We start from the raw sequence: 22,719 nt of genomic DNA on the forward strand, positions 1-22,719 counted from the left end.
TCGCCACCACCACCCACAATACCTGGTGAATACACAGACATGTTGTATGAGAAACCAATGTGAATTTGCACAATTGCACAATTTAAATCTATTCTAGTATACCTCAACAATGGAAATATGATCAGTAGAAATGGCCATGACATGGGACCTTTAAGGCTGTTTTCATCTTAGCTCAATTGACTTGTCATAAAGCACAGGTGGCGCAGACTATGCATGTGCAAATAAGCCACAAGCTAAACAAAGTAAGAGTGTAAAACAACAGTTGGTCTTTAAAGTTTACCTGGAAGCAATCGTAAAACTCTGAAATCAGTATTGGATGAAACACAAAAAGTAAATGACTGCCCTGTCAATCGAAGAAAATGAATAAACATCAAAGAAGCATAACACACGTCTACAATCCTCTGTACTTTGGTTTACTTGGTGCTGGCATGTTTACTTTCCTGTTTGGTTGTATCGTGCCAAAAATATGATGATAATAAGCACTAAACAGCTGAGGTATCACAACATAAATTAAATTGAGGGTTACATTGGTCAGATACTGCATATGCCAGGAATTTCAACTCCTTGTGTCCATAAAACTACAACAGAGGGTCAATGACCTTTTGCCTTTCAAAGGTCATGATTTGAATTACATCATAACACCAGAGGGGGGAATAAACAGGTTTCATTTGTGGTACGCAGGAGTGTGACCAGGATATGAACCAAAAACAGAAAAGTATTATAGTCCTGCCTCTTTGAACAGAGCAGACGAGATGACAGATTTATGAGATGGTGGCTGTACGCTGTCCACTGGCAATACAATCAAATTATATATACAGTAATCAATAGTCGCAGCAGGAGTTCAGATGGTTCAATACTGCTGTAGGATTGCTGCTAAAAAATGTAAGTTGGCTAAATCTTTTTATGAAATTACTTTCCTATTAGGTTATATATCAATGTGTCTACAGCCCTGTGAGCTCTGTCTTGTTGTTGACCTTTCAATACATTTTATTGAATATTTATAGTTTTGTGTTGCTTATATTGTGGCTTATATTTGGCATCAGACATAACAGAAGGAACACATTTTAATACAATACAATCCATCTGAGTTGTCAAACTTTCCTTGAGCAAGGCATGTAATCTTCAACCCACTAATTACGACTAATACAGAGAGAGAGTAAAGTATTTCAAATGGGAGAGACGTCAGCCATCACTGCATGGCCACAGTACCATCAGCACAGTGAAGATACCACCAAAACACGGCAGCTGGTGTAGGAGATAAACCAAGGTCATGCACATTTTTGGAGGTCTTTATTTAAAATCATCTAATGCCACCATGTGTGAGTAATACAGGGTCATAGGTGAGGATTTTGTTATTCTACTGGATATAATACATAAAAACAAATAGATTAAATATAGGTTTAAACTGAAAAACATATAATATTTAAAGTAAAAACTAATTTAAAGCAGTCAAATAAATATAGTTTTCAGACAAATTCTTAAATGCTTTACACAGTCTAACTGACACCACGTCTATTTCAAAAAGAGAAATGCCCTGATTTAAAAATAGATTTTGCAATAATCTCATGCTTAAATGCTTTATACAGTCATTCATTTCCAACAATCATGTTTTTATTTTTCGATTGTTTGTTGTCAGCTAGTCCTCATGTATGAGTTGTGTCTTTTATATCAAGTATACGTTTAACATTTCTGAACTATTCATTTCAAAGTTTGTTCACAGTTTACCACAGAAGGTGTCAGGTTGCAGGCGCTGCCTCTCGTCTCGGTGTCTTGTCTTTTTGGTCGGTCACTATGAGCTCTGGGGGCAGATGGTGTGAAATTGCCCTCATACAGTAGGTCAGTTCAGACTGGAAAAGATTAAACATGCAAACACACACCATATACAAAGCATGCTTTCAGCTGAATGAAAAGTCAGGGGAACAAAGTTAGAACAATTCACCCTGAAGGGGGTATGAATTTCCATACTAATAGTATGATTTATGTGGCCTATTTATAGTTTATCATAATATAAAAGTTTATATTAGAGGAAAGTCAAGGATCAGAAATCTGGATCTTGACCTTAAATATCTTTGGCAAATTTCAATGCATTCCAGACAATAGTTGTCATGATATGTTAATCTAAACCTACTACTACTTTGTGGTAGTGCTAGAGGAAAGGTCAAAGGGTTACCTCAGCTGGTAGGATTTACTGTCCGTGGATCATACATTTATACATTTCATGACAAAGAGTTGTTCAGTCGTGACCAAAGTGTTGAATTTCACAATCTTGCTTTATTTTTAAAAAGCCTCCACGGTGAAATTGTAAAGTAATTCAAAAGAACAAATATCAAAGAATGTCTAAGATTATGTACAAATGTTTTTAAGTAAAAATCTTCTTTTGTTTCTGTGCTCATATCCTGTTATAAATGTGATGACGCCTGGGACTTATGTTTGACCCCCAGCAGGGGTCACAACCCTCGAGTAGGAACAAACTGCTGTTGGCTTTTATGAGTCGGAGCACTTTATTGAGATGAATCACTTCCAGCAGGATAGTGTTGACTAAATTGCTTCCCAGTAAACAATGTTTTTCCTGCCCTCCCTCTCTCAAGTGAATGATTACTGGCTGACAGGGAAAACATCTACTAACTCTACTTAAAGGAATGTAGGGGAATAGGCTGATTTGCCCTCTGACACAGAACAAGCTGAAATGTGATCATATTGTTTTATATTTTAGATAACTGCTTCCAGATATTTATGCTGAGCAGCACTTTGCCTAACACATGCAGACATCTGGGTAAGAAGGAAGACTTAACTCAGAAAAACAGTTCCAGTTTTTTCCTTTAATAGGAACTGTTCAACATTTAGAAAATACGCTTATTTTTTATCTTAAAGAGAATTAGAATAAAAGGTTGATACCACTCCTCTGTATATATAGTAAACAAAAAAAGTAGCTAGCGACCAATTACCTTAGTCAAGAGACAGGGAGAAGCTGGCCTATAACTGTCAAAATGTGTAAAAATATGCTACAGAAACAATGTTATTATATTACTAATTTAAAAAATGCTGAACTTTTGAGGTGCTGGTAGGCCGATTTGGTTACATTTGGACCACACCAGTGCTAAGCTAAGCTATCTCACTTCTAGCTTCATATTTATTATTGGAGGGTATCAATCTTCTAATCTAACTCTCAGCAAGATTAATGCAAATAAGCATATATCCCAAATATGAATTTGTTGGTCTGATATGTATGCACCTCTTGCCCTCCAAAGCACAACCACAGCCTGCTGACATGGACTTAATCTGCGTGCCAGATGTCGTTAGCTCATCCATGGTGTTTGAATCAGAATCAATTTGTCTGATTGCCCATACAATAATGCAGAGTGTTCACCATTGTAATTCCACCGAAAGACAACGTTCCCCTGAAACATTTGCGAGAGCCGATTCTCCTCCTAATGCATATGGTGATTTATAGTTTTTGTCAGGGTCATAGCTCAAGGGCGAAGGTCAAATAGTAACCTGTTGCAATAAGTGCATACCATAGTAAAAGAAGCAGCAGCGAACTTATTACCATCCTGTAACAAACTGGCGTATACTATGGGAAGCAACAGCAGTTACTTAAAGCTTTAACTGTGAATTTAGAATAATTCTTCAACATGAACATGTGTGTGTTGTTTGGTCTCTGTAGACAAGAGCAGTCATGTATTTGTGCATCAGGAATCATCATTCCAGAGGAGGGCAGCATTACTTAAAGCTGCTCTCTTAATGCCATGTCAAGGATTTTAATATTGCTGCTCCTCAGTAATTTCACTGATGTGTCCTCAGCTGATTTACAGCTTTAATAAACTGGCTCAGGACATTTGTCAGCAGGGTCCAACAATGATGATACAGTTTGACATATCAGATTGATCCTTTACCTTCAGCGTGTTTTAGATGTGTATTACGGAGGTTGGCGGGGGATTGAACAGCGAACAATGTGATGATAAGTCATGTGAGTAATTGTCAGTTATCCTCTGATGTATTGTGAGTTACTGAATAGCGCCAGAGGAGTGTGTCGGACGCTGACTTGAATCCATGAAGAGTCTGAAGGACATATGATCGAGGTTGGATTTAGAATCTTAAAAACACAATTTCGTAGATTGATCCAGCTCAATGAGTTTAATGTAAGCGCTTGGTACATTTTATTTCCATTCAATTTTTTGCACTTTCTTTTTTTGTTTTTATGGTTGAAAGTCCATTTTGTATGACAACATGATGACAGCATCCCAAACAAGATGTCATTAAGTAACAACATTCTTTTGGACAGTTGAAGAAGCATTGATTGAAAGAGATATCCAAAATGAAAAAAAGCATTACAGTCAAAAATGTACCCTCTGAAGAAGCAGAGATAGCAGGCTATTTTGTTTCCATAAATGCATTTATTGTTTTGCTCTGTCCATGCGGGGGCAACACACCCAGCTGTAAAGATATCGCAGACATGATATTATCTTATAAAGCTTTAATTTCCCCATAACTCTTAAAGGAAATATCTGGCGCTTTAGCTGCTAAACCTTCCAAAGCAGTGAAGGTGTGGCCAAAAACAAAAAAAGTTAGATTAAAGCTGCATAGAGCCAACAGAGACAGTTGATGTGTGTGTTTGTAGTCACCTTTAACATAGCACATTATTCATTTCATTAAAATAAAGATAATGTCAGCTTTAGGGGATGGGGATATATTACTGGTAATAACTTTAAGACTTACTGATTCTTTGATGGCTTAACTAAGACCATGATCACATTACAAAGGCTGACCTTTTGAGATCCAGAAGCAGAGCAATTGAACTGGAAAGTGGGAGAAGAGCTTTCCTAATCTAATCCTCCCACTGTGCCCCAACATCTCAACATCTCTCCCACCCAGTTGCTTCAGATTAGAGATGATTGAGAACAGTGTAGTCTGACCTTTTCTTCCTCATCACTTTGCCTCCTATAGTTCACCCTCAGTGTTCCACTCACAGATGTCTCTGTGCCATCAAGCTACCTTGCTGTTCAAAAACTGTTACAAAAAAAACACATGAAGGAGCTGTTGTTTGACTGACACGCGTCTTCATTACGATGAACAGCGGTTTCCGCAATCCTACACCAAACCAGCTGCCTGGAATACTCCTACCACTACAGCACCAAATCTCCCACTGAAAATGGTCCCCAACAAATACACAAATTACTCTTCCTTTGAAATACATTTCCTCGAAACAAAAATTAAAGAAGGCCTATTTATTTTTTAGTTGCTTACAAGGATTGGTAGTTAGGGTGAGAAAGGCGGGAAGTTTCGATAGAGATACTTGCTCATATTTGTATTTTTGTGACAATAACTTATTATGTTGCCAGCTTTATTAGTATCATTCGAATTTGAAATGATGGTTGAGAATTTTGTCAAATGAGTATGGAAAGTTAACAGGAATATTTAATAGAAACGTTCAACCTGCAGCACATACCTTTTATAAGATAAACAGAAAGTAAATGTTTGAGTAAAAATGAATGGATTTCCAGTATTTCTTTGTGAAATGAACAAACTTTTTTTATCATTTCGGACCGCAACTGTAGTGTTGTGGTTGTTTAACGGTCTATCTTTCTTTTCTAATATCCATCAGTTTACTTATCCAAGTCACCATTTTCTTCCCCTTGCATGCATCTAAAAAACATTTAATCTGACTCTCTCATTCCCAAAGTAGCTTTTTGCTTTTACTTTCATTTAGTTTGGCATGGTTTCAATACCCAACCATGCTATGTGAAGGAAAAGTATTGGAAGAAAAGCATCAAGCTATATATTGATCATTATATCCTGTTACAACCTTCCTTAAGGCTGGAAACAAATAGGGAGGCCACACAGAGTTAACTGCCAAATATATGTTTATTTAACAGGTTAACGAAAAACACCTCTGAGGAATAGTGTACGTAAGAATCAGACTGTCAGTCGTGTCAGCAGTGTGTGGAAGTGTGTGGAAGTGTGTGGAAGTGTGTTGTAGCATGTTGCAGGGTGCATCAAACCGAACACAGGCTGTAGACTGAGGTTGCTGCAGCAGACCAGGATCAGAATCAGAGTCAGAGACTGAACCTTGCAGCTGGGCAACCTTTACACCTTCTTGAGGCTCCGCCTCTAGATGGGCGGGCACAAACAGGACGACACTCCCAGTACCTGCCAGAGGACAGCAAGGCAGGGAGCACAGCCAGGCAGAAGGGGGGAGGGGTCGTCACACCTCCCTGATATAATGTAGAAACACTCAGTAGCAGGATTTGTTTACATCAAAAAAGTACAGATGAGTTGTAAGAAAGTCTTTTTCGGCTCAACCCTTGCATTTCTCTCCCCCATGACAAATAAGCAGGACATTACTTTTTACCTCCTGTATTTATTTGATACCTTAGCTATCAATACAGTATGTAGGCCTGTGTTGTATTGAATTAATTGAATCTTCTCATCACATCCCCCCTGACTCAAACATGCGAACAAGCACAGGAACAGGGTGGTCTCATTAACAGCTGAGACATATCTACAAAAGGCGCCAACACTCACAAGTAACTGAGTTCTATTCTCTCTCGCAAACACGTCCTTTCCTGGAGCGGCATGTTTTGATCATTGTTAAACATAAAAGCTTGACATCTGGAAAATGTTGAGGCTGGTTTATTGTTTTGAAGCTCCGTGATGAGATCGGTTGACTTGTTGATGGATGCGCCCATGTTCGTGTCTGTGCGGCTGATGAAGAGCTGTTTGTTTTTAAATTGTTATCAGCCATCACATAAACATCAGGAGTTTATGCAAGAGGACATTTGAGAAAAGGTCATGTAAACGTTTTGTTTGTATTTCAAATTAAAATAAAGGCTTACGGCTATCTGCTAAACCTGTTGCAAATTCCTATAAGAAGTGAGATGTTTTGCATCACTGCTATTCTGCTGACCTGCATAATTGAAGTTGATCAAGATTGCTGGTGGGCTTTTGTGTCTTCATGTGTTTTGCATGTGTAGAAAACACTGGACCAGAAAAAAGGTTTTCCAACTGCTGAATAATCCTGGTTTAATATAAGACATGTCTTTAAGTGCAAGCATGTATTCATTAGAAGAAGAAGGCTGTATGTTAAGATGTATTGTATTGGTTCCAACTTATTGAGAAACAATAACTCTTGCTGCTATTGAGAGGCTGAGCGTGTCTCCATGATCCAATGATTAACATAATAACCTCCAGATTACTTTTTAACATTTATTGACTGCTAAAGGATATTGGAGAGGGTGTGAGATTATAATGTTATGCTTTAAGCAGTCATCTGCGAGCCAAGCAGAGCATAACTTCAAATACAAATAAGTGAATCGCAACTTTATGGCCCTCTGAGCTGAGTTCTTGTTAGCTGGCATGTCAGCAGACTGACTCCTTTAATCAATGCAAGCCTGTCAAACTGTGATTAAAAACAGCCAATAGTGTCTCATAGGTGAAAGAAGCAGTTTTATAGTTTTGCAGGTATTAAGTCATCAACCAAATATTAGACTAATTACAATTTGACCTGGGGTGCAAGATTAGAGTTCAGGGAATCTCAAAAGTCAATATAGGATAAATCTTTTAGCAAACATGTCTGCACAAAGGTTGCATGTCAATCCATCCATTAGGTGTTGAGTCCAACAGGTGTAACTATTCTGTATTATATTCATTATATTTACATCACAAACAGAGGATATATCCACTGTATAGAGGTCCAAGGGATGACATCATTTGTGGCAGGAAAACTGTACTTCGATCCATGTTTTGATGACTAGTTTGTCAATGTTATTTTTCTCAGAAAGCTTCACATTTCAGTGTCATCCCAGCTGACTGCAATCTGCAAGAGAGACACACACGTAGGCACACTGACAGGGAAAAGAAAGTGTCAGTCAGGAGAATTATTTAAATTAAACAAATGACTTCATGGAATTAGCTTTAATTCCTCAGTTACAGCAGCGAGGTGAAAATAAACGAGCTACGGGTACCGTTTTCTGTCTGTCCAGCTGATGCATTTTTCCAACATGCAGAAGTTAATTTCTGCCTTCCTGTGTCCAGCAGCTGCTGGATAATCCTCTTGAGCTTGCGTCCTATTAAGCTTTTAAAAGCCGGTATAAACTGTCCATTTTGTAATAGCCATGTCACATCAAGGGTACAAATCTACACCGAGTACTGCCTTTCATCGGCAGTCAGGTCATGGCAGCATCATTACAAACATGTTCAGATCTATTAATTCTGCAGTGATGTTCTTGTTTTGAGCTGATCACTTCGTATCAATAGGTCATGGCTGTCTATCCTGAGGATTAAACAGGGATGTAGAAAAAGGTCATCTATCAATAAAGAAATCGTTTAAATCTACTGAACATTAAAATCTGATATGTATGTGCAAATATGTTCTGTGTAAGACACATTTGTTTCTGTAATTCAACTATCATTTTGTATATTTCATTTACCTTGGGCAACCAAAAACTATTTGATGGATCCATTTCCATGACCTTCTGTACAGACTTACGTGTACTCGTTAACAGATTGTTGTTTGAATATATATATACGTAAATGATTACCTGCCTTAGGTTTACACAGTTAGAAATGACCAACTGGGCCAGTTAAGGCCAACAATAATTGCTTACAATCAAAACCAATGTATGTAATTGCATTAAGACTTTAATTAAAAAAATCTGAATATGAGGAATAATATCAAGAAGGAAGTTAAATAAAATATGTAAAAAAACATAAAGAAAATACAATAAAAAATAGTACAAATTGCTGTTGAATGAACAATACATCTGAAATAAACGTGGACGATCCTGCAGTTTTAAGCTAATTTCTAGGCTTTTGTCATTTCAGAATTTTGAAGAGCAAATAAGCTAACAAACCCAGCCATCCTGTATAAGTTACATATGAAGGTTAATACAATTTTGTATTTTAGAGGTAGTTTAGAAATGAGTTTCAGTGCAGCATATAAAGCATTAGAAAAAAGATCTGATCCTGGGGCAGCTTTTTGTGTGGACACAATGAACATGGGGCTAAATGGGATGGTTTGTTCTGAGTTGACCCGCACATTCAGGACAAAGTCCACACACTACGTCTCGTTCTCAGCACTGCGGCATCTCATCACCTCAAATAAACTCACAGGTTCCCTGGTGCTTTATTGAGCTTCTTCACCTGCAGGGCTTCATGATTATATTTTACATTTAAGTCTGTAGTTTTCGTTTCTGTGGCAATGTTTGGGTGGCATGACCTTTTTGTGGATACCCTTAGATAACAAAAGCTTTTACAACTGAATAGATGACCTTGCTGTTCACAAACCAACATAAGCCCCTTAGTTATCTTCAGTAACAAGAGTGTATCTGTGTAGGTCACTTTTGACAATCTTTTATCTATGGGCCAATGGTTTTTCCTTGTTGTGTAATCAAAGGGTATGTGTTGTCTGTGCTTTGATACCGTCAGATGTGCCGTATCATCAGGCCCACAAAGACTGCAGGTTTTCTAAGGTGCCACAGACAGAGGAAAAGTGCTTCATTTGGGTTGTTTTGTCACCTCAGGCCAAATTACATTTTATAGCCACTTATAAGCTCAAACTAGAAGCAAAAATCCTCAGACAGAGCACTTCTGCTTGTAACAGCCAACAATGAAGACAAAAAGTATGTTCTTCCTCTTGTATTGCAGCCCCCCAGGTAGCTCTACCAGACTAAAAGAATTGGTTATTTTAAAAAAAAAACATATTTTTCCAGATGACCACCATGATTTGCAGTCTGAATTTGCATCCTGTGCAGTTTCCCCCTTGTGCTGCAGCAAATTGCTTCAGAAAATAATATAATTTTAAAGAAATAAGATTAAATATCTAGAATATAAAAACACATTTAATGATTTCAGAGAATGTCTGTCGTTCCTATGTAGGATAACCATTCTAGCAGCAAAAGACAGACATTTGAGATGCAGCTTTGTTGCGTGACATGAATATATTTTTAGCAGTCCTTGCGAGTCAAAAGGAGCAAAACAGAGGTGAGATCCTGACTGTGAACGGTTTGGTTCAGCTAATCTGCCTCATCTGCTGTGGATAACGTGTGAATAAACTCTGTGAGATATATAAATCAATTCAAACTGAACCTCATATTTGAAAAGGTTATATCTTTTTTTGTAATGACAACTGCAAAATGTTGTCCGACAGAAGGGTGTCGCCCTGACCATTGTCAGACAATTATCATATGGATATTAGGGCTTGTAATTAACATGCTGCGCTTCCCCTTCTGTCTCCCCCCCCCCCCCCCACCCAATTTAGGACTGTAATGTGGATTGCCTTCCTTCCTGTGTCTCATCTGTATAAATGACATTGCTTTTCGTAACGGGGTCAGATCCTGGTACCATCTACTTGTGCAGGTCCTCTGTCCTTTCCAGCTGGAAATATGATTGATTCTGTTAAATGCTAGAACTCTTTAATAAATAACACAACTTTGGTTTAAGCTTATATATTTGTTATTTTCTTACCAGAAGGTGATTAAGTGTGGAATTTCCACCACAATAACTTCATAGCATCTCCCCTTTTAATACATGATGTACATTTGATTGACCTTTTAGCCAAACACATGCACAACTGAACAACACGACAGCAGGAATATGAAGAACTTGTACTTTACCCCTTATGTAACAACGCAGACAATACTTATACATCGACTGATTATGACCTCATCACAAACACAATCTCACAAAGGCATTTAGTGAAACATGATTTTGAAAGCTGATTTCACTCAAAGCAAAGAACTGAAATGAGCTTCCAATGCAGATTTAAAAAAGATGGCGGATTAAAGAATACTCAGGTGGTTTGTAGCTGAGACTCTAGAGTAGAAGTAGAAGTCATCATTATTATCACCACAGAGGTCACACTAGTCCGTAAAACATTTCAAAGGACGTTACATGTAACTAATGAGAGTCTGTTTATATTTATTTAAATGTGTTGTGTTCAGGTATTGATAGAGAGCTGAAAAAAGCTCTAATCCTTCATGCAGCAACAAAAAAATGAAATATTGAAACGCTGGCTAATCCAATTTGACAGGCAGCACATCTTTAGGACAGCAGTCCATCGTTCAAAGGATTATGTGCCGCGTGAGAGCAGTTTGGCTGGCATTAGACTCTCCCTTTGCTTTAAAGATTAGTTTATAATACTGCTGCAGCTTGGGAATAGAAAGAGATGACTTGATTGTGTGACGTTCACCAACCAGGAGCTGCAGGATGTTCCCCCCTTGTGTGTCTCTTTTCATAACGCACACAGGCTTTTAAAAGCCGTCTGGATCCTAAAACCTTTGTGGGACATGCATTTGTTTATTGTTGTTCAGGAGGTACAGGATTCTTGTAAATTACAGTTTTTAGACTCACTACTTCAGAGGTAGATAAAGAGGAAGGAGGCTAAGAGATGTCATATATTGTGAGGTCATAAGGGTGAGAAAACTATGATGACTTGGATCAAGGAGGAAGGGTTCACTGCACCTAATCCTATAAAAAGAGGGAAACATAAAAACTGATATGGCAGCCTTAAAAAGGACCTAAATTAGCGGCAATCGTTTCCCTTTAGAAGGGGGAAGCAGGGTATCCATGTCAGCTTCTATGACCAATCTGTTGATGGGGATGAGGGGGCCACTCCCTCAATCAAACAAGCAAGTCCTTGTCAAATGCAGCGGAAAAATCTGAAATTACATAGACAACAAGTGTGCTGTTGAAGAATAAGATGAAGAATATATGGTAAGGAACTGGGGGTGGGTGTGGGGTGAGGACGCTGGGAATTAAGGAAATAGCAACTTTTACCACTCCAATCCCGGTGTCTAAATGTAAAGTAACGACTTTTCACAGCGATTCAAACATTGAGTAATCTTAGCTCTACTATGTTTTCATCTTTTCTGATTTTCTCGTTTTTAGCAGTGCAATTTGGTTTGGATGTGTTTAGACATGTTTTTGTAAGTCCCTTAGTTCCAGCATGAAACAGCTGTGAGTGGTGAGGAATCAGCTCTAACTGTGCTGGCTGGTGTTTCTGTGTTTCAGTTGATGGACTTCCCAAAGAAAGCAGTCCCTTCATCAACAGCAGCGCAGCCGGCAGTGTGGATAAGACTCAGCAGTATGACGGCAAGACTATGGCTCTGTTCGAGGTGGGGATAGTTTTCACAGCTAAATTCAAAACATATTTTCACATTGTCACGACTAATGTGTGTGTGTGTGTGTGTGTGTGTGTGTGTGTGTGTGTGTGTGTGTGTGTGTGTGTGTGTGTGTGTGTGTGTGTGTGTGTGTGTGTGTGTGTGTGTGTGTGTGTGTGTGTGTGTGTGTGTGTGTGTGTGGGTTGCAGGAGGAAATGGATACCAGTCCAATGGTCTCCTCTCTGCTCAGCAGTCTTGCCAACTACTCAAACCTGCCAACGGGCAGCAAAGAGCATGAAGAGGCCGAGAATAACGAGGAGGGGGCTCGTCCGTCTAAAAAACCTGTCACGGTAGAGGACTCAATCCCATTTCAAAGGGAACCATATTTTCTCCCAGATGACGTTACATGACATAAAAGTCATTTGTCAGTGCTTTAGGAGACTGGGCTGACATTTCAATTTAAGAGAATAATCAAATAGACTGCAATATTCCTTACAGTTATTGTAAAAATGTTTTGTTTTTTTAAGTGAGTCCATAGTAAAGTGATCTTTGTAATGATCCTGGACAAAGTTAGCCCGATTTCTAACTCAATCAAAGAAGGGCAACTGTATCTGTTGTAGGACAGTATGGTTTGATCAACAGGGAATACAAACAATAACATGAAATTATAAATCTTGACTTGAAAGGCATATTCAGGTGTGTGACATTTTGTAGTCTTTTAAAAGTACTTTGTTTTTTAAATAGACAGGGACACAAACGTATAGGTGCATACGTATTCATCATAGTGTATTAAAACATGAATTATATTTGCATAAACTAATTGTAATGTAAATGATAAATAGACCTAAGACAAGAAGACAGGAAGGGATGTGTCTTCCTCCTTTCCAACAGATTAGTCTCTCTTTGTGTTTGAGAAGAAGAAACCCCTTTCTTTACTTTTGCACTTTTGCTTTTGCACTCGTTTGAGAAATGAAGTCTGCAAGGAAAGACGGACAAAGGTGCTTAGGTTAAGCACATTATGAAGAGGCTCCTGAGACACTGGAAGAGTCCTTCAGAGCCGGCTGTCAAGAGCAACTCAAGCTCTCCCTCAACGGCGTTTCCCCTGTGGACGAAGAAACAAGCAGTGCCTTTGATCTGTCAGCTCCGTATCACACGCATAGAGCTCTCTGCAGAGTCTGAAACACTCAAAAACACTTCAGATGTGGTCTATTCTGTACACTGTAACTTTATTGATATCGTTAGCAATTGTTTGCACGGATACAGTTTAGACATTTATAATTTAAGGGTAAAAGACATAGTAATATAACATAAAATGCAGGCAGCTGCTTTTGTTAACATTTGGCCCAATGGACCAACCTTACGAATGTGAGAATTGTGACTCTCATGTGTGTAGATTTGTAATGTACACTAAATGGAAGGAAGTAGAGATGTTACTTGTCCTCCTCTTCTTCTTTTCACAAGATGTTCATCTTTCTGTGTTTGAGAAGAATAAACCTCTTATATATATTAAAAGATTGCTTCAACAATCATGATATTAAGGAACACTAGTTAAGGAGACTGGACACAAAAGTGCATTTACTCTCAGATTAAACCCCCATTTAAATGAATTTTCACGGAAAGTAAGTTGAGCTAGACTGAGAACAATAACAGAGCAACTTTTTGCTGATCACTTTCATCTTTGTGTTTCTCAGGCTCCACAGCTGGGTACTCTGATAGGTGTGTACTTGCCGTGTATCCAGAACATTTTCGGGGTGATCCTCTTCCTGCGGATGACCTGGATGGTCGGGGTTGGAGGCGTCTTTGGCTCCTTTATAATTGTCTTCATCTGTTGCTCCACAGTGAGTGTTGTAACATGATCTCTTCTCAGAAAACTGTTGTAAAATTAAAATAAGTCAGTAGAATAGATCTGTAAACAACATATTATATAAATCCAAAGTGGTTCTTAGGCACACACATACACCATTTGGGTAGCATGTGATTACACTTCAGGCTGTTACAATACAAAAAAAGCTGTAAAATTCAAAATGACATTGCACAGATTCTGAAGGTGACATCCTGGCATGAGCCGATCTGCCAATAAACACACTGACACCCCACCAGCATTCCTCTGTTGGATTCTGTTATTCGATGCTACGCCAACAACCAACTAGCCAGGAGCTAACCCAAGGCATGCCATATAACTGATAAACAAAATCCAGAAATGTAGCTCAAAACACAAAGTAGAAATGTTGGAATAGGCTATATGCAATCTAATATGTAATGATATCTTGTGAGATGTTTACAGGGCAATATTTGGAGGGTTCTGTTGTAGCGAGAGGAAAGACTTCCTTTTTTGGTGCATGGAGTTGGAGCTCAGGGACAACATCTACATTTGGATTGCTTCAAAATTAGCTAATTGAAGCTAATAAAAGCTCAATTGTGTCAGACAATAACCAATGGTTTACAGATTGCATTTCTTTCAATGTGTTTAAGCATCTTTTGCAATTCAAAATGTTTACCTGCAATTAACCAAAGCCTTTTCAAATGTTGTTGGTCAATAATACTCTTCATCAATATACCTTACAATGTAGTTCTCCCTTTGATGAACAATTCAACATGACCTGATAACTCTTGTGCTGTTGGTTGTTTGATCAAGGTCTTGTTGCCACATTAAATCTGAGGTGCCCACCTCTCAGTCCCCTAACCCTCCTCTGTTGTGTTCTGCTTCATCCAGACAATGCTCACAGCCATCTCCATGAGTGCCATCGCAACAAATGGAGTCGTACCAGGTGAGTGGATATCTAAGAGTATTAATTGGGTGTGACAGATCAGTGCTCTGACCCTTCTGTGTGTTTGTGACTTGCAGCTGGAGGTTCGTATTACATGATCTCTCGCTCTTTGGGGCCAGAGTTTGGTGGAGCTGTCGGGATCTGCTTCTACTTAGGCACCACTTTTGCTGGTGCCATGTACATTCTTGGCTGTATTGAAATTCTGCTGGTAAGTGGCTTTGATTATCAAATAATAAAATGCTTATTGTTTTTAAAGGCTTTTTCTAGGAAAGTATTTTTTGCATCAAGCATTTTGGCATGTCATGAAAGGAAAAGCACAGACTTATCATTTATTAGTCCTGTTATTGTATCTGCAGCTGGCTCACTGGTATGACTTCAGGGATTTTCCGTTAAATGACTCGATAGTCATATATTACAAGCAACACTGGAATGGTTAGAAAAAAAGTTCGATGTTCGATCATAACAGAGCATACCATTGTAAGGAGAACATGTCGTAATGAAAACAATCTGCTTATTATTATTATTATCAGTCAATTTATCATTCTGTTTAAAAAAGATCAGAAAATGTATTTTATAAAACGCAAGTTAATATATTATTAGTTGGTCCTTCTTACTAACTGTTCAAACCCCCCAAATATTGAATTCATTATATGAGAAACAAAATAACAAACAGTCATATTTGTGAAGATGGGACCAGGTAAATCTTTACATTTAAAAAATAAATACAATTATATCAATATCAAAGTATTTGCCAGTTAATATTCTGTCGATCAACTAATCAAATATGTCCACTCTATTATAATAAGCAAACTTTCTGATTTGACAACATATACATATACATTGTAATTAAAATGCGGCTTGTTTAGTTGTATTTCTCATTGTAAAAGCTTTGAATTGATGAGTAGATCCAATGTAAAGCACTCCAAGTTTAGGCAGCATTCTATCATAGATGTACCTTGGTTAATTGTCGACCCTCTGCCTCTGCTTTTCTCCCTCCATGTTTCCATTCTTTCAGATTTACATCCTTCCTCAGGCAGCCATCTTTAAGATTGAGGGCCTGGAGGGGCCTGAGGCCGAGGAGGCTCTCCTCAACAACATGCGGGTGTACGGCACCATCGTGCTGAGCTTAATGTCACTGTTAGTGTTTGTGGGGGTCAAATATGTGAACAAGCTGGCCCTCGTCTTCCTGGCTTGTGTCATCCTTTCCATCGTGGCTGTTTATGCCGGAGTCATCAAGACAGCTATTGACCCCCCCGTCTTCCCGTAAGTAACTCGTTTGTTCACTGGTCTAAGTCCATGCCGCTGATCTGAGTTTATGACAATGACGTGCCGACTTACTTTACAGCGTCTGCCTCCTGGGAAATCGAACTCTCATGTCTAAAGGATATGACATCTGTGCAAAAGTCATGGATATAGACAATGAAACTGTCACCACCAAACTGTGGAGAACCTTCTGTGATTCTGACAGCCTCAATGCCACTTGTGACGAATACTTTAACAACAACAACGTGACAGAGATACAGGGCATCCCAGGGGTCACCAGTGGCATCCTGGCAGGTAAGAGATGAGCTTTGTGAAGTGCTGTCATCTATTTAATAATATTTATGTTTCTCATTGGCCTATTTGTATAGTTTTATGTCTTATAAATCTTCATGTTCAATTGTTGGAGGCCTGGTACTTAAGATTGTTATTGCCAAAACTACACTGTAGCTTTTGTGCGTGTGACAATAAAGCCTTTTAATCTTGGATCTTTGAACCTTGAGATGTTCAAATCACACCCTCTCTCTGAATCGTCAGAATGAGGGTAAATCCACCTCACTTTCTCATTTAAATGCTCCTCTGTCTTTAAGAAAACCTGTTTGGTAACTACCTGGAAAAAGGGATGTTCCTGGAGAAGCGAGGGATTGCATCCGAAGCCGATCCAGACAGTCCTCCATCCGGCTCTAACCGTTACGTCCTGGCTGACATTACCAGCTTCTTCACCCTGCTGGTCGGGATATACTTCCCATCTGTCACAGGTTAGCAGCAGCAGACAGGCCCAAAAGGACTCTCCATATCAAATCTACATTTAAAGCTGCTCTTATCAATATTTGTATATAATAATGGGCTAAAATGTAACATGATAGAAGGAAGAATGACTAATGTCTCTGCAGTTCAACTTGTGGTTTTGTTTTTGGCAGCCTGAAACTTTTTTGTTTTGGATCCAATTTAATCTGTAATGTTTCAAGAAGTGACAGGGAGGTTTGTTCAAGAAACCTCTAAAAAGAACTGTAAAAAAAACGAATTGTATGCTACCTGCACAGCATCATGCAGCAGGCAGACAATGTAAGCAAATTGCTGACGAACGTAGTCGAGCATATTGCATCCAAAAATAAATACATCAGAGTGACGTAAAAAGAAGCTTACCATGCATGCAGGTGCAAAACCTCCTGATTATTTCATTTTGCTCCACTCACAGGTATCATGGCGGGCTCCAACCGCTCCGGAGACCTGCGTGATGCTCAAAAGTCCATCCCCATTGGCACGATTGCAGCGATCACCACCACCTCTATTGTGTGTATCCTTCACTGAGCAAAAAAAAGAGAAAACTGTGAGGAGCTAATTGATGTGTTCTATTTAACGATCTGCATGTTATCATAATATTTTGATTTAAAAAGTTTCAAAATACACTTCTTAACAGCTTTTTCCCAGACATGTCCACTGTGATCCTGTTTGGTGCCTGTATAGAAGGAGTAGTCCTAAGGGACAAGTGAGTATAACTATGTTGATTTGTGTAAATGTAATCAAATTGTTATGTTTTTTTTCACTGTGTATCTTTGGTAGAGAGAGCTGAACCAGTCAATGTTGATGAAGGTTTAAATTGATGCTGTTTAATATGTTGCTCTGGATGACTCAATGTGCTGCCTTACTTATTACAAAACTGGTTTGGGCTTTAGGAACATCTGGACCTAAAATATTTTTTCTTTTCGGTAATTGTCTGGAACATCTGGTAAGGATAGTCCTGGAAAAATAATATGTATTGCTCTGACAGGAGGGCAGGCAGGGAAACAGGTGCTACAGCAAGAGACTGGAGACCAGGGAGGAAGAGGGAACCAGTAGTGATGAGAGAAGGGAGACAGATGTTGTATGGCGGCTCGTCTTAAGAGAATGATGTAGTGAAATAAAGAAGGAGAGTGTGAGGAGAATAACTAAGGCAGGATGTATGAATGCAGTTATATTCCCTGAACAACCTCATGTTACCTCTGAGAATTCAAAGGTACATAATGAGATCAATGCCTTCACGTGAAATAATATATTAAGGATTGCTTGAATGTCAGAGGGGAAATACCAAAGAGTATTTTGACAGCCAATCAGTTGGGCATGTGGCTAAGGTATGCTTAATCGGTGGTGTGGGGATTGATGAATATGGTAAGTGTGGAGAGGGAATTTGTAAACGTGGAGGTCATCAGAATTTTGCCCTTTTGGGGCTTTGAAGTGTTGACATGAGAGGGGGAGGAGTAGCAGATATAAATGAAGGAAACATTTATCTTGTGCAACTTATAGGGTTGAGAAGGGAAAAAAAGATTAATGGAAGAGAATATGACAAAGAGCGATATGCTGCAGAGGACCAAAGAAAGCATGGAAGGAAAAAACGAAACTGGTATGATTTATAGTGGAGTGATAAAGGCAACATCTGACAGAAAGTCTAACACTGAGATGATCCAGGTTGTTCTGGTTAAAGCAGCAGTGAAACACTTGGATATATAACTGTTGAGATGGGAGTAGAAAGGGATCAGATCAACTTACAGTCAAGAATCAGCATGTGTTGGGTGATATAAGAGGGGGGGAAATACATAATATAATATTACATATAATAATATTCAAAATGACTGGGTTAAACTCGATTTTGTGTTATATGAGTAATAAAAAAAAAGTAAGAAAATATGCTGGAGTGTGTCCGGTTTGTAAAACAGGGGACTCACTATGGTACTAGGTGTAAGGAGTGATTATATGAAGTACTAGAAGTGTGGAATTAGTGGAAGAAGTTTTTCATAATCTACTACACTCCATCTAAAAAGTTGGATATAAACATTCTTGAGGAAATAGAGGAGCAAAAACTAAATTAATTTGTGGTTTCAGGATTTGACTGCAAGTTACACACTATGGGGGGGTCGAGAGAAAAAATGATGGGATAGATGTCAGCATCAAAAAGGCATCTTTATCTCACGCTAGTTTCCAACCATATGGTACCAATGTGTGATCGGAATGTGTATCAACAAGGAACCATAGGGAACTAACATTACCCAGTGTTACGTTAAGTCAACATTTGTGCATTGTTAACCACAGAAAGGCAGGGAAGGGACATGGATATATGAGAAGACTGATTGGGAGACATTTCAGAAAGAAAGTAATAGATACCCGAGTCAGTGATTTTAATATGGATATAGAAACATTTTGAAAGAAGATTTAATAAGTTAAGGGGCTAAGGTCAGCTGCATGAGAGTCTTTAAAGACAAAGTAAATAGTAAAGCAGGTTCATGGTGGGATGTGAAATGAAATGCAGCCGTGAGAAACCATTTAAACTATAACACATAATATCCATCAAAAGATAAAGGACAATATTTTTTAAAACGCATAACCAAATCTCTGTTTATTTATTTAAAGTGGTGCTTATGCATAAACCTTTGGTCAGTTTAACAGATATGTCGATTAAATCAGAATCATTTAGATGTCAAAATTGTTTCAGTGTTAGTTGACAGTACAGTACAAACAAGCTCAGTAGGAATAGGCCGAGCAACATTTATTAGAGAAAGTGCTGCGACTCAATCAGGAACAACACATGGGAGGATGATTAAAAAGAGAGCTGGGGACAGCAGGGAGTGGAGTCATCCTGTTTTATTGGAAATTATTTTGCTGTAAACAATAAGAAACATATTGAGATAATACTTTCATTACAGTTGACACAAGAAATAGACGAGGGAAAAGGAGAAAAAGCAGAAAGGAGAGCACTGAGGATCAATAAAGTTTAATTTTCTGTAACTTGGAAACAAATAACAATCTACAATGTGTTGAAACATTTCTTAAGGATAATATTTTGATGTTGTTTTTTGCTTTTATTTGAAAATGGTGGGGAATCAAACCCGACATGGTTTTGTTATGCAGGAAGTGTTGTAACCAGTCTGCTACGAAGGTAGACCCTGAGGACACATATAAATATAGGGACTTAATAACTTGTTGATGTTATTTAATAAGGAAGGATCCTTCAGAACTTTAGCGATAATTATTCCAAGAAGGAAACCTGGGAAGAATGCCAGTCTGCCAGCGAGCCCTGCCTTGTTAACACATGTCTGTAAAAGGATGGAAGAACATGGTCAATGAGAGGCTAATGTTTCTTTGCATACCAATGCAGTGTAAAGTAGTCGTTATGATATACAAAATTGATTATTAATAAATGTTTAGGATATATATTTGTTATATAAATTTAGGTTTTAAGACAATTATTAAGGATGAATACTGGGGCACCCCTTGCAGCTAAACAAGAAACACAATAGCACCAAAGTAGAGAGATCACTTTAAATCACACAAAAGCACATAAACCAGTTCTTTAAAAATGAAGAATGTATTAACTATTAATCTACTACTCTCAACTAATAATTAAACACCCGATAATTAAAATGAAATGAAAAAGGAAAAAATAAACAATGAATCGCAAGCAATACAGAAGGAGGGGGGCGATGAAGTTAACTTTAAGGTCAAGAGATCAAACAGCATTGAACCATCCTTTTTGTAATGCATTACGTGGGACGTCCTCACTGTTAGGTGGGCTCCTGCCTCCACAGCCGCACCTTCTCCTCTATCAACTTTATCCCGAATAAACTTTCATTACTAGCTAATACAAAAAAATCCCAATAGCATCACTATCTAACTTTCCTCATCCTTGACATAGGTTTTTCAACTGTCAAGAATACACCAAACATGTTAAGGGAACTCATTATAGGACAAGTAGTCTCTATTGAGTTATTTCACATTCCAAGGGCAGCCCTTCAGATCAGTCAGAGGGGCTTGAAACCTTGTATACACAATGACATTTCCTCCACCACTGATCTAATTTACCAAGAGTTTGGGTGTTCTCTCCTGGTTAAACTTTTATCAAGCAGTTTATGATTAGCATAGATCATTGGCTTCTGGCTTTCAGCTTTAAACACAACGTGTTCCCCTGTTGAAGCTGTGTCTTTTTATGATCCCCTGTTGTGAACAAAGTCTGTGAGAAAGTTCTACTGACAGAGCTGTGAGAGCAAATGCAGTGTTAAGTGGTCAGAGGTTTCGGTGAAGGTAAGTCCTCTCTCTCTTCTGTACCTTTCACACTCTACCACCAGCCAACCTTTTAACCTGAGATTTATGGCATCCTGTTCCAGATGAATTTAGGCAGTTCACTGTTGTGTCAAGGCAGAAGTTCCCCCCACTTCTTCCACACCACGCTAAAGTAGATTTAAGAGAGGAAAGGGCACTATGGATCCAGTGTTGTTTTGGGAGGAAAGAGCACATGACATGTTCTGAAGAAAGGGGGAGATTATCCAAATATGCCTATTATTTGTGGAAACATTTTTGAATGGGTAACAGGCCTTCTAAGCAGAAGTTGCATCAAGATTTTGTAGAGACCGGAAAATCTGAGAGGGGGTGTAAAAGCCACAGTGTGCAGGATTTAGTGGCCTGCAGTCATACCCCTTCACTACCCTTCACAACAATTTCAGAAACAATGAATTACCCTAAAATGCTACGCACTGCTTCTTTTAGTTCCACTTTATCCTCTGTGTAAATAAATGATATATTCTTAACATACTAATGGACATGGGAATATCACTATTTGCAGATGACAGCCCTGGAATAGAGGTAAACTTTGTTACATATAGTTGAGCAAATACATGATGCGATTCATCAATTTGAAATGTGGGCGAAGAAATGGGGCTATAACAGTTCAGTGGAGAAGAAAAAAGTAATGCTTTTCACAAGAAAAAATACAGGATGGATACATTTTTAAAAAAGTGATACATGTGATGATGTCTAGCAGAAGTGAAATGGGGGGCTTGTGCATTACGTAAATACAGTATACATGTAGCTCTAATCAGATAATCTAATCCCTAAACTAGGGAGTGTGTCAATGGATTACTAGCAAACATGTTTGCAGGGCCAGACAGAATACAAGTTTGTGTTTAGCAGCAGTTAGAACATTGCAATAGTGTCCACTTCACACAGTTTTATTACAGGGCTCTTAGCAAACAGTCACATACTGTATCTGGTTATATCAGTTCAAAAACAATACATGATTTGTTTTTCTAAATGTTTGTTATTTATGGCCTATTGTGTCTTTGCCTCTCTCCACAGGTTCGGTGAAGGGGTCAATGGTAACCTGGTGATTGGGACTCTGGCATGGCCGTCTCCCTGGGTCATTGTGTTTGGCTCCTTCTTTTCCACTTGCGGAGCGGGACTCCAGAGTCTGACTGGAGCTCCACGTCTCCTGCAGGCTATCTCTCGGGACGGCATCATTCCATTTCTTAGAGTGTGTAGTACACATGTAGCATTAAAATGCAATTTTTGACATCAAAAAATACATTTTGTTTTTCTGTAGCTTGGGTCTGCATAAAACATTTTTAATACATGGCATAGCACTATCTTTCTAATAAAGGGCTAATACATCTGATCTGCAGGTGTTTGGGCACGGCAAGGCCAACGGGGAGCCCACCTGGGCCCTTCTGCTAACAACTAGCATCTGTGAGATCGGCATCCTCATCGCCTCCCTGGATGCAGTCGCGCCTATCCTCTCTATGTAAGTAGTGTACACACAAGCCCACACACACAACCACACACTCACACACACT

The 22,719-nt window shown here is 38.7% G+C and overlaps 1 protein-coding gene across 2 annotated transcripts in view; it reads left to right on the forward strand.

Annotated features, from left to right (window-relative positions):
• Positions 1–759: 759 nt before the first annotated feature.
• Positions 760–22,719, forward strand: part of slc12a5b (solute carrier family 12 member 5b) — a 29,034-nt gene continuing 7,074 nt past the window's right edge. For both annotated transcript variants that reach the window (XM_079673550.1, XM_079673551.1), the window contains exons 1-13: positions 760–882; positions 12,007–12,110; positions 12,305–12,445; positions 13,787–13,933; positions 14,809–14,863; positions 14,941–15,071; positions 15,879–16,126; positions 16,209–16,420; positions 16,714–16,881; positions 17,322–17,420; positions 17,555–17,612; positions 22,226–22,400; positions 22,549–22,667. In XM_079673550.1, coding sequence (XP_079529676.1) covers positions 846–882; positions 12,007–12,110; positions 12,305–12,445; positions 13,787–13,933; positions 14,809–14,863; positions 14,941–15,071; positions 15,879–16,126; positions 16,209–16,420; positions 16,714–16,881; positions 17,322–17,420; positions 17,555–17,612; positions 22,226–22,400; positions 22,549–22,667 — 1,694 coding nt within the window. In that variant the 5' untranslated portion in view covers positions 760–845. The remainder of the gene's footprint in view (positions 883–12,006; positions 12,111–12,304; positions 12,446–13,786; positions 13,934–14,808; positions 14,864–14,940; positions 15,072–15,878; positions 16,127–16,208; positions 16,421–16,713; positions 16,882–17,321; positions 17,421–17,554; positions 17,613–22,225; positions 22,401–22,548; positions 22,668–22,719) is intronic.

This window comes from Notothenia rossii (genome assembly GCF_949606895.1).
Source record: "Notothenia rossii genome assembly, chromosome: 4".
Lineage (NCBI taxonomy): Eukaryota > Metazoa > Chordata > Actinopteri > Perciformes > Nototheniidae > Notothenia > Notothenia rossii.